This window comes from Euprymna scolopes, chromosome 9 (genome assembly GCF_053919585.1).
Source record: "Euprymna scolopes isolate OS-2025 chromosome 9, ASM5391958v1, whole genome shotgun sequence".
NCBI lineage: Eukaryota > Metazoa > Mollusca > Cephalopoda > Sepiida > Sepiolidae > Euprymna > Euprymna scolopes.
In genome coordinates this window covers 161,417,898-161,431,380 of record NC_136490.1, presented here as the reverse complement: position 1 = coordinate 161,431,380, position 13,483 = coordinate 161,417,898, and the positions used below count along the sequence as shown (strand labels likewise).

General features: G+C 33.5%; 1 protein-coding gene across 1 annotated transcript in view; it reads left to right on the top strand.

Annotated features, from left to right (window-relative positions):
- The window catches only part of LOC145284961 (focadhesin-like), a 219,436-nt gene that overhangs the window by 61,051 nt on the left and 144,902 nt on the right, over positions 1–13,483 (top strand). The window contains exons 4-5 of the mRNA XM_080134064.1: positions 7,387–7,491; positions 11,038–11,139. Of these exons, the coding sequence (XP_079990190.1) occupies positions 7,387–7,491; positions 11,038–11,139 (207 nt within the window). The remainder of the gene's footprint in view (positions 1–7,386; positions 7,492–11,037; positions 11,140–13,483) is intronic.

Here is a 13,483-nt window from a genome sequence, read left to right as displayed (position 1 = left end):
CTATGATCCAAATCATTTTTATGAAAACAACTATGATCCAAATCATTTTTATGAAAACAACTATGATCCAAATCATTTTTTATGAAAACAACTATAATCCAAATCATTTTTATGAAAACAACTATGATCAAAATCCTTTTTTATGAAAACAACTATGATCAAAATCATTTTTTATGAAAACAACTATGATCCAAATCATTTTTTATGAAAACAACTATGATCCAAATCATTTTTATGAAAACAACTATGATCCAAATCATTTTTATGAAAACAACTATGATCCAAATCATTTTTATGAAAACAACTATGATCCAAATCATTTTTATGAAAACAGCTATGATCCAAATCATTTTTTATGAAAACAGCTATGATCCAAATCATTTTTTATGAAAACAACTATGATCCAAATCATTTTTTATGAAAACAACTATGATCCAAATCATTTTTTATGAAAACAACTATGAAAGAGTTCATTATTATTTCTATGAAAACAACTATGATCCAAATCATTTTTTATGAAAACAACTATAATCCAAATCATTTTTATGAAAACAACTATGATCAAAATCCTTTTTTATGAAAACAACTATGATCAAAATCATTTTTTATGAAAACAACTATGATCCAAATCATTTTTTATGAAAACAACTATGATCCAAATCATTTTTTATGAAAACAGCTATGATCCAAATCATTTTTTATGAAAACAGCTATGATCCAAATCATTTTTTATGAAAACAACTATGATCCAAATCATTTTCATGAAAAAAACTATGATCCAAATCATTTTTATGAAAACAACTATGATCCAAATCATTTTTTTATTAAAGCAAAAAATCATTTTCCATTGAAACAACTATGATCAAAAACAATTTTTAATTTCAAGAATGGTATCAGATATATTATTATTTTTTTCTTATTAACAAAAATATTGTCTGCTAACAGCGTCTCGGTTTCTTCTTGTCAACTTATTCTGGCAGCTCACCATAACTTGTCAGAAGATACCAGCATGAAAATAAGTCGGGTTCTGGATCAGTACCAAAAACAAACATCTACAATTTCCTTTTTATTTAGAGTTGAGGATTTCTTTCTAAATTCATTTCAGATGGCAGGTATTGTTTAACTTTCTATCTAATGTAAGTTTTTCTAATGCTTTTATTTGTTTTGTTTTTTCAGTAGGATAGAACTCGACTATCTCGAGGTTGAAAAACAAAAACAAGTAATTTTTAATGAAACACTAATTGTTGACATGTTTTTGTTTTGATTATTAAACATTAAAAACATCAAAGACATTAATGGTTCAAAATCAAATCGAAAATGCAACTATCGCTTGCAAGTAACTCTTTTTTTCTTTTTTTTTTTACATAGGCATCACCACTTATCAAGGCCAAGAGGTCACTCGAGGATAAGGGTTAAAGAGTGTACAGTAGAAATTGGACAATATGGTAATCTTAGTAATGGAAATTCGGTAAATTTGTTAACAAGTGGGACGGTTCAGCAAGAACTTGTTTACGTTAGACTTGAAGCCAACCATATTGTAGTCAGCTGGAAAGCAGGAAAACGGAAGACAATTCCACAGGCGTGCAGTTCTAAGAAAGAAGCTTTGTTCATGGAATCTATGTTTAGGTTTAGGCACAGATAACGAGTGGGGGGAATTATTGATAGTGTTTTCTGCTAGACAAGTGTTTCTTGTGAAAGTTTGGCGAGGGGGGACCAGAGACTGAAGCTCAGTCGAACACTTTCCATGAAAATAACGATACAGCAGAGACAAACTCACAACATCTCTTCTGTGAGATAGAGGTTGCAGAGAAGAGAAAAGGATATCTCCTATGAGACTACGAAGTTTATTTTGAACTCTATCAAGGCAGGACAAGTCCTTTCTAGCAGCTCCTGCCCAGATGTGGCAACAGTATTCCATCATTGGATGGAGTAACTTCATTTTTTTCCCCCTCTCACAGCTCGATTCTAGGTTCAACACTGTTTCTTCTCTATATAAATGATCTTCCAGAGAATTGTTGTTGGCATCCATCAGTCTAGAAGACTATGGGATTGCACCTGTAGAGGTTGTTGTTTAAAACCGTCTTTTGTGGCTGTATAATCCGTACTTTGATTTATATTGTCAGTTGCAGACATCGTAGGTGAAGGTCGGTGCATCTTATATGTGATCTGATGGATTTTGTTGACTGGTCTTCCTGAATGGTCTTTTGGCCTCGGCCTATTCTGCGATGGACCTTTCCCCATTGGTTAAGCCTTTGATTACTGTTTGTCTCTAGATGTTGCAAACTTTAACTTTGGGCTCCCCACTGGTAAGGTCATCACATGCTTTCATGTCACGCTTGCACACGTTGACATAGCCAAAATGAGGACAACCAATTTTCTTTTTTTCAGTAATTCACCAGAGAAAATGTCTTTTTGGATTTGCCCATTATCCATGCAGTCCATATGGCCTATCCACCATATCTTTGACAAAGAAAGATGAACATGAAGGGGAAACCAGCCCTTGCGAGCACAACAGTATTTGTAATTTTGTCCCTCCAAGAAATTCCAAGAATTCTCCGCAGATTATGCACATGAAATGTGTTCAGTTTCCATTCTTGGTGGCTGTAGATTGTCCGTGCTTTGCTGTCATACAGAAGGGTGCTAATAACAGAGGCCACGGAGGAGATGGTGAGATGTTTGTTTTTCCACACACAAATTATTAATTTTGCAAGAGTGGTGGATGCCTTTCCGATGCGCTTGTTCAGTTCTACATCAAGAGATAGGTTGTCTGAGGTTCTACACCTGAGATATTAAAATTGATCGACTACACCTAAGTACTGCCATTTATAGTGATGATGAGATGATGATGTTCTTTGGCTCATGACTTGGCTTATCGGTAAGGTCAAATTTCTTGCAAGTGTTGGAAAACCTATTCATGTGTGAGAAAATATTCTCTTCAGTGTGAGAAAATATTATTCAGAAAGTTAACATTTATGCTGATGACACTATCCTTTATTCTGGTATTGCTTCTCACCCATCTTTCTTGGATCAGTTGAGACATCTAGAAGTTGATTTGGGTTTAGCTATGGATTAAGGTAAGAAATGACTTATTCCATCCTGTTAAGACTTGGCTGCTGTCCTTCAATCACAGTCCCTTATCTTCCTGAGGTTCTTATGGATGGCTCTACTTTTGATGAGAAATCAACTCTAAAACTTCTTGGTTTTCTTTTTCGTCAAATCTTGAAGTTCACATATAAAATCCATTGCTTCTTATAAAATCGGTTCTTTCTATCACTCTAAACACTTTCTCACACCTGAGGCCATTCCATCTCCATCTCTACAAATCTACTATGAGACTATGTATGGTGTATTGTTGCCCCATTTGAAGGTTCTTGATGAATTGCAGAAACGTATCTGTAATTTGATTGGCTCCCACACTTTCTTCTTAACTGCAAACTCTCTCTCACAGATGCAATATTGCTAGACTCAGTCTTTTCTGCAAACACTATAATACCATGTGTCCCTCAGAAATTTCTGATCTATTTCCTGCTTCCGTTGCTCCAGCTTGTGTGACTTGTTGGCCTAGTGGTCTCCATCAATTCGCTGTTTTTATACCTCATTATAATGTAGCTTCTTTCTAAGAACTGCATGGTTTTAGAACTCTCTTTCTGCTGACTGTTTTCTACCTACAGCCTTGATCTTTTCAAGACTAAGATCACCTGCCTTTGCAATAATCAGTTTTTCTTCTTGTAAGCTTCTTACATCAAGTGGCTTCATGCCTTGTTTCAAGCGATTTCTATTAAAAAATAAAAAATTTACACGGGATATGAAATTCTTGAGCAGTTCACATCCGCATTTATATCTTGGCCATTGGAAGATGACATACGATGACCACCATTCCTAAATGGTCACCCATCTGGTACTGGCCAGGCTCCACATCACTTAACTTTGGTGATCTAATGAGAACCAGTGTTTCAACGTAATTATGTCATACCACATGATATGTTATGTTTCAGGTTACACATAAACGTTTGTGTTTTATTCCCAAGGTTAATGATCAGGCTAATTTCATTTATTTACATTCTAGGATCGTTTCTATAATTAGCTGTGACCAGTAAAAATTCCAACCAATCATAGTCCTTGATTTTATTACTCCCCAAATTATCTGTTTGTGTCCTTCAATCAATGAATGTTCCTCCTTTTTTTTAAGAGGCGCATAGGAAATGGTAATATAACTTTTATTAATAATCTGATAAAAAAATATCAAGTATAATATACCTTTACGAAGAAGTATGTTATTAGCTATAAGCTATTCTTCTGCCCAGATGAGTGAACATAACAATTCAAATAGAAATCGTAAAAAAAATCGGAATAGAGAATAAAAAATAAAATGGTTAAACTTTAAATTAGTTGCGTTATCAGAAATCTGTGATTTTTTGATTCTTTAGAGAAATCAAAGAATCCACAAGAAAACATTTTTTTTATTTTAAGATTAATTTTTTTAATCACATTTTTAGATGCATCCTTGCATTTTCATGAGAAGCTCTTTCTGTGAATCACACTTCAATCTGAAATAACATTTTTATTGCTAAACTTTTTTTTTTGATATGATAGGGCGTGGGGAAATTATTGACGGTGGTTTCTCTTCAATCTGCCACACTTCTGCATCTCCCATGTCCAGTAAAAAGCTTTTAGCATTTACATTTATCTATTTTGGATGAACATGCACTTTCTTGCATAATGTTTAGCTGTCGTCCGATGGGCACGAAAGTCAGAATTTATCAGGCGCTTGTTCAGATGATCTCAAAAGATTCGTAGTGTTTCACCATTGTCTATTGGAATGCATAATTTGACCCAGGAATATGTGAGCAGATATCAGTAAAAAAGTTGAAATAATAGACAAAATATTAAACGTTCCAATAGAAAAAGAGTTTTTTTTTATAAATAAAATCGTCACAGATAAAGAGTCAGTCAGAGAGAGCGGGAGTGGGCATGCATCACCATTTCTTCACCGCCTGACATTTGACAGCCATGCACCCCTGTGCCTTTCATAAACTTGAAAACACAGAATAATAATGTGTCACCGAAAAGCTGATTTGTCCATGTGAAATAAAAGCAACATGTTTTTGTAGATCAACTGTGTGAGTTTTTACTTCACTGTCAGTGTGTGTATCAACTATTCTGAACTTCCAACTAACAATTTCTGAGGTTAAATCTGACACACTGCTGTCTGCAAAAGTAGATGTTAACATTATATAGACTAGACAAACGCATTCCAAACAACTGGCCACAGCAATTACATAACACTGCTTCCACCAAATTCTGTAGGCCTGTATTTTGGCACCATTTTCTCTCCAATACACAAATCTGGATATGATACAGGATTATCCCGCTTTGACCAAATACTTTTAAAGAGGAGACTTCGTTGGTTTGGCCACGCTGTGTGCTAGAAGACTTCATTCACAAAGCAATAGCTTCAGAACCACCCCACGATTAGTCAGCTAAAGGTGTGATTAGTAAATCTTTTTGAATTCTTCCATGATATCTTTCCGTCTAAACATGAGAAGACCACTACATTTCTGCTGATTAATTTTTTGCCTGGAAAAGCTTCTTTAACTGGATTTAAGCTGCTATTATTTTTTTTTTTTTTCCTGGAACTTCATTTTATTATTTCAAGAATGACTTTACACTCAAGAACTGTAAATAGTGTGTATATGTTTGTTCAGAACTAAAAATATAATTGACTGCTAACGTTGAATTATGATATAGCGGATTTGTGGTGAGGAATTCTGTATTGGCTTATGTATTAATAGAATTACAAATAAAAATGCAAATGAAGTTCTGCATAATAAGAAAGAGAAAACACAAAATTTAAAAATTTAAGCCAACAATAAAAACAACATACATAGTGTGGTTGAATAATCAATTGTTAACTATTCTGAACTTCCAACTAACAATTTCTGAGGTTAAATCCGACACACTGCTGTCAAAACTCACTACTTCAGACTCCGACACACTGCTGTCTAAGCTTGTTACTCCAAATTCTGAATTGATTCAGTTTCTGAAAAAAGAGTTTTTTATTCAAGCTGTATATGAGGTAACAACAGAGACCCACAGTATTAATGCTGGAGTCCCCCAGGGGTCCATCCTGGGCCCAACTCTCTTCCTGATCTACATCAATGATCTCCCAAAACACATACTTAAATCATTCGTTGACATCTATGCTGATGACACGACCATCTATGGCAACACATCAAAGGCCGTAAATGACAAAGTTCTCTCTAATTCTCTCTCCTCTGATCTTGAGCACGTGGTACAATGGGAGAAGAGGTGGCTGGTCACTTTTAATTCATCCAAAACCAAGCTTCTATGTTTACATCATCAACGCTCTGATCCCCATCTGGCATCAATTAAAATGGATGGCTCTCGTCTTGGGGAGGCTCCATGTTTTGACAAGCTTCTGGGTTTGACCTTTACTCCTGATCTGAAATGGAACACGTACATCAAATCTGTTGCCAGGGACGCCGCGAAAATGGTGGGATCCTTCTACCGCTCCAGAAGATATCTCACTACTGATGCAATTCTCTATCTGTATAAAAGCCAAGTACGTCCAAGGATGGAGTACTGCTGCCACATCTGGGCAGGAGCTGCTAAAACCAGCCTATCCTGCCTTGACAGAGTACAAAATAGACTTTGTGATTTAGTGGGGGATGCCCTTTTCTCTTCCCTGCAGCCTCTCTCCCACAGAAGAGACGTTGCGAGCCTGTCTTTGTTTTATCGTTATTTTCATGGCAGATGCTCGTCTGGGCTCCAATCCCTCATCCCCCCTCGCCAATCTTTCACGAGAAACACCCGTCTGACTGAAACTACTATCAATAATTTTCCCCACTCTTTATCTGTGCCTAAATCCAAACGTAGATTCCATGAGCAAAGCTTCTTTCTTAGAACTGCATGCCAGTGGAACTCTCTGCCGCTTGCCTGTTTCCCACCTGACTACAACTTGGACGTCTTCAAGTCCAACATAGACAAACTCCTGAAAAACCGCCCCCTTAAGTAAGTCACTCTATCTAAACACCCAATACTAATGATTACTACAATACTATCTCATTGATTACTGTACACGCAATAACCCTTATCCCTGAGTGGCCTCCAGGTCTTGATAAGTGGTGAACCCCATGTAAAAAAAAAAAAGATTGCCAGCATATAAAAAGAAGCAGTAGTCTTTTTTTTTTAATTCCTTTTTGTCTGCCACTGGAAAGTACACGCTGCACAAAATCAGGTTTGTACCAATTTTAAATCATTTAATCACAGTCAAGACAACAAAAATTCAAAGTAGTCATAATCTAATTTTTTGTTTCTTCAAAATAATTCCAGTCATTCCCTAATTGCCATTTTCTTCTTCCACAGACATTTATCACCATTAATTTCTGCTATTGGAGAACTCCTCATTTTACAAGTCCTGATCCATGAAAAACTTTCTGACAAGCCATATGTAAGCATTTATTCGATGAGGTAAGTAAATGTTCTTTCTATAATACAACACTTATAAACTTTTATGCATCTGTACCTTGGGAGAGGAGCACTATTCAACCCACCCCATACACACACACACCCTACCAAAGTCTTCCAAATTTTAATTTTTTATCTTGCTCAAAATTTTATTGCAAAAAAAATTTCAACAGTCATTTTTAACAGTAATAACATATTAAAAAAATAACTTACTGCACATATAAAATACATTCCATTTCATAATATTCTAAACTTAATGATATATTTTATTTGTCTGTTAAAAAATACTTATTTTAAAATATACAATATTAGCCTGGGTGCCAGCATTGCCCGGGTGTTTGGAGGTGTGTCGATCAAAAAGAGGGGATGACTTTCAAAAATAAGGGTGAAAAAAGTGACCCTTCCCTGTAGAAAAGTGCCCAGCTGAGGGTGAAGGAATTAATGATTTTAGCCAATTTTTCGATATTTGTTGTCTGAAGGGTCGAGCTTCAAAATGATACCAATCTTGTGAAAATTTGTCACCTCTGTCAAAAGTTTTTGCGAGACATACAAGCATATATATATACATTTAAACAGACAGATGAGATTTATATTATAGACTAGCGAGGGGTACCCGGCGTTGCCCGAGTGTTTGGAGGTGTGTGTGTGGAAACTCCGGAGGGGGGGGGGGTAAAATTTTAAAAAAAATGTTTTGGTAGGTAAGTATGAGGATCGAACCTGAACCCTTGAGGCAAAGTTGTAAATTAAAGTGTGAAAAAAAAGAGTGCGACGGTTTTAACCATTGGGCTATCGCGAGATGCTAACGGAAACCCGTTTGAATTTATTTAATTACTTGGATTTGGCAGGTGCAGGTTTTAATGACTTAATGAGGTCAAGTATGACTGCGGGATAGTATTTCATTTACTGCGGGAATGCTTTTTTTTATTTTTATTTTCCCAAGCTGTTGGGGGGGGGACCAGCTCCCCTTGTCCAAATTGAATAGCAATTGTTTGATATATGGAAAATATTTCCACATTGATCAAAGCTGGTTGCTTTCGGACATTTCCGCCGATAGACGGAAAATACCGCCAGAATTAGTGTCGCTTTTATTATAGGAAAAAGACTAATCCACATGCGGCGAGCGACAAATGTTGAATATTTATCTTCCCGAAGTCGAGCAAATTAAATAGACAGGCGAGCTCTGTTGTTAACTCTGAGATATTACGATTTATTTGTGATATAAAAAGTTTTAAAAAATTGTGAACCGACTGACTGCTTCTCTGAAAAAAAGCCTTTTGGAGACATACAGAAAAAGCGAACACACATATACACATACATTTTCGCTTTTATATATATAGATTGCATTTAGTAAATTTGAAAACTAGCTTAAAATATTTTTGCTTATATGGTATTTTTTTTTTTTTTTTTTAATTCAATTCAATAAATATTTTCATAAATAATATTTTCTATTATGTTATGGGCATGCTACCAAGGATAACCTTCCCATTGATCCTCGGATCCAAGAAACCAACCAAGAAAAACAAGAATTTTTTTTGATTATGATAAAATTTTGGTTTTAATTCTGGATCTGCCTCCTCTTTTCCATACCATAATTATTCTGAAAAGGAAAAAAAAAAAATGGTTAGCTAAAGTTCACTTGTGCCAAAAGTTTTGTTTTTCTGTTAAAACAAAATTTAAACTCCTCACCAAAGAAGTGATTATGACAAATTCTTTGTTTCAGAGAGTTGTCTGCTAATTAGTGAAAATTTTGGTGCTTGTTTGCATGGATGATCTTTTTAACCAACACATTTCAGGTGAAAACATTATTGCATACTTACATGGCTCGGCAAAATTAGTATAAATCCCAAAAATTACGAAAAATGATCCAGTAGATGATGTGCTAGAAGCATTTTAAATAATAAAAAATTATCCACAATTAAGTTCCCGGATAGTGTGTTTAAAGATGGCAGACCCTTAATTTAAGTCAAGGGTTATCTCCCTTGTTTGTCATACTGAATTGGTCACACAACTCTTCCATATTAAAACATACGATATAACTGGATAGTTTAATAAATTCTTTTAGCTGTAATTATTTTTCAACTGGATTATTTTTCATAACTTTGGGAATTTATAGTAATTTCGCCATGACACATATATATGGAATAATGTCTTCAACCTAAATACATTGGTTTAAAAGATCACCATTTTAAACAAACACCGAAATATTTAATGTTTTGTTTACTTGATTGATGGGAAAATTATGACTAAATTTCCACTGTATTTCATAAAAATAGCAAAATTGTCATTTCTTCAGTTTTTACTTTAATGGTGAGCAATAAGAAGTGATTACTACTGAATTGTCTGAATTAAGTTTTTTTTTTTTTTTTTTAAACTTTTATTCACCCCAAAGAAGACATGTTGATTGCCACTGACTCCTTAGGAATTAATGGTCCCCCAATTTATCAGAGAGGGGGGTCTATGTCTTCAGTGGGTTCTGTCCGTGCGTTAGCCGGACAATTGCTAGATAACCATCCATTAGTTTTTCCTGAAATTTTGCCACAAATTTTGTTAAATAGATCTGCACAGTAAAAAAAAATTTTTTTGCAAAAATTCCCATTGCGTCCCCAGAGGCTAAAAAGAGGTCAAAAATGCCCCAAAATGGCCAACAATGACACGTTTTGCCTCATAACTTTTGATCCACCCATTAGATTTTTCTGAAACATGTAGCATTTTTTTCTGGTGTTGTCCAGAATTCATTTGATCAAGTAGTTTTTTTGGGGGGGGTTTTACTAAGAACATCATGTTTTTATGATTTTTAACAGTTAATTGTAAGTTACAGCCATTGCAAGGTTGATTTTTATCTCTGTAGTTCAAATTGAGTTATCTCCCTTTATTATAAACAGCACCATCGTCTTTTCCTCAGAAAATTTGATTTTCTTTGTAAAAATAAAAGAAAACTACTTGATCAATTTACATGATTTTTTGGACTATTACATTTTCGTTCTGTGACCTGTACATACGTCATAAAGATTTTTTTTTGCTTTTTATTTGTGTTGAATTCTGGATAAGAACTGTTTTCCTTTTTGTTTATTATTTTTGTTTTTTGTTTTCTTTTTTGTTCTTATATTTAGCTTTTGATATTTAATATATTTATTTTATCTTTTTCATAAGTCAAAAGTAGCATTTTATTTGGTCTATCATACTTTAGTTTGAAAATAGTGTTTTCATTGGTATGTTGTACTTTATCTGTCATGCTGTAGTTTGAATAACATTTTATTTGGTTTGTCATACTGTAGTTTTAAATAGCATTTTCATTGGTTTGTCACTCAAGTTTAATATCTATTTATGTTGTTCTGTATGTCAGTCTGTCACTAAATGCAAAGATTGAATAAAAGCATCTTTAAAATATTTTTTTTTTGTTCTTTTGTGTTTTTTAATAAATATTTCTTGATATGTTTCAAGTGCAGGGGAGAGGTCATGGTATTATTTTCTTCAATGTTAACAAATGAAACCTTTTCTGCTCCCTCCTTCAATGCAAGTTATGATTCTAATGCAAGTTTTTTTCTGCAGAACTCCGCCACATCCATTGATCACAGTGTGCACGAATCGACCTGAGAGTTGGCCACTTCTACAGCAGCAGGTGCACCTTATTTGCAATCATTCGCAAGCCACGTAAGCACTTTGCTTTTTCTTTTTTCCTCTTTTTATAATCTAATTATTTAAAGATTGTTAATTGGAAATTTAATTAAATTCAATTAGAAGAAGCAAAAGTTATTTGAAAGTTCAAATATATAGCATTATGCAAGGTTCACGACTTCCACTTATTTGAACACTCATCACTGTTTTACTATTGTGCTCTCATTTGGCATTTATAGGTGTTTAATTTCTCTTAATTCTCGTGGAAATTTATGCTGGCCCAGAGGTAACATCCTAGTAAAATGGACTCAAAGATGACTTTGTAGCATGGTTCGAATCACCTGACCAGAAGTAATTTTCATATATATATATATATATATATATATATATATATATACATATACGTTCCATTCCAAACAAGGTGTATTGCCAGTTGGATGTGAGGGGGTTATTAATTGGGACTATGTAGGGAGTTGAGTTGCAAATGTTCATTCGTGTTACATTTGAACTCCTTCATGTTAGTACAGTCAGAGAAGGAATTTCAAAGTTTAGCAATCTATGGGAAGCAAGTATTAGAGTAGAAGGTTTTCCAGCATCCAACTTGTCTGATTAGTCAGGAGTAGGTACGTCGAGGGGGCACAAGTGCTATCAGTTCATCAGAGCACGTTCCGAGGACAAGGGTTGGATCCTGGCTGATAGTGTAGGATTTATTAGATTGGTGACGTTTTTTTTAACTCTGTTTAAATGGGATGAGTGTTAGATGCACTAGGTGTCAGAATTTTGGGGGAATTTTTGACACCCCTAACACAAAACTGCAAATAAAATATAAAAAACTCATAATTTCTCTTTTTAAAGTGGGTTGTTTATTTTCTTTATGGAATATACTTTCAAAATAAACTATTAAAGCCGTTTAAAAATTAACAGAAATATTATTTTTTTATTTTTTAAAAAACAGTGTTTACAAAGTGCCTGCGAGCCTTCATGCAGCCATTTTGTTTACATAATGAAATCAATTGAATTTTACGAGTTAATTTTTTTTCAATTTTTTTCACTTTTCTATCAAAATTTTTCTATTGATTCAATTTTTACAATATTTTCAGGTTCAATGTTAAATTTTATGCTCTTTCCAATAAACCGAATATAATATTCTAGACAAGGGTTCTTTTTAAATTCATCCCCCCCATTTTGAAATGTCTATTAAAATGAAAATAATTAATTTTCTCACCTAAAATTTATATATCACAAATTGAAGATAAAAGATCAATAAATAAAATAAGCTAATTTAAAACAACAAAAAATAGTTATTTGCAAATTTACCTGCAAATCCAAAGTTTAAAACCATTTTTTTTAAACCATGTTGAACTTTTATTTTTAAGTGAAACCTTATAATGTTCATATACTGTACAGAAAGTTTTGTTTAATTACGACACTTATTTCTATTTCATTCAGTGTTTTTTTTAGATATTAAAAAAAAATTTACTCCATAAAGTAGAAATAAAATATATTAAATCAAAAACTCATTTATTTCTTTGAGAAAAAAAAAAAAAAAAAAAATTCCTCGACTGTTTTTTTATTTTTTTTTAAGACAAAAACTTATAAGTAAAATGTGAGTATTTTTCACATATGGAGACACATATTTCTTTACGCACAGGCTAGATGGCTAACATGAACATGTAGTTTTTATTTCCTTCTGTCCATCCGTATTTCAAAACAAGAATAAACACTGCTTCCAGTGTTTCTCTAAAATATAACAATGCTTACGTAATGGCGGTATTTTCAAATAGTTGTTTAAAAAAATTCTTTTATTTAAAAAATACATGGAATTTAAAATATGAATATGGATAAATTCTTAACAATGAATAATGGAAGTACCCATTGAATAGTATTTTTTTATAGGTAAGTGATTTTTTGGAATTTATATATACATATATTTATCGAAGCAAATTAAAATTCGTTGATTTTCTTTAATTTCTTTTTAAAGAAAACCGATTTTAAAAAAAGAAAATATTGCATAATTTACTATTAAACCTGTTATTTCTTTTTAATTTGGTCTTTGCTCCTTTAATTGAAAAAAAAGAGGGTTTGAATTCATTTTTCAAGTAGTTATAAGCTTGGAAAATAGGAGGTCGAATTATTCAATTTTTTTCGCACATTTTTAATGTTAGTTTCTGACACTGCTATAGATGCACCAGCCCAACAGGCAAGATTACTCCATGGTGATTTTCTAGAGACATGATGATGATAGGTGTGAGTAATTTTCTAGCATGTGGTGGTAACCCATTTTCTTTCCAGCAACCTTGGCAATGTCCTCAATATATTACAATTTATGTTGCCTGTGAATGTTAAGCCGATAAGTTTGAATAATAAGCTGTCAGGTAGG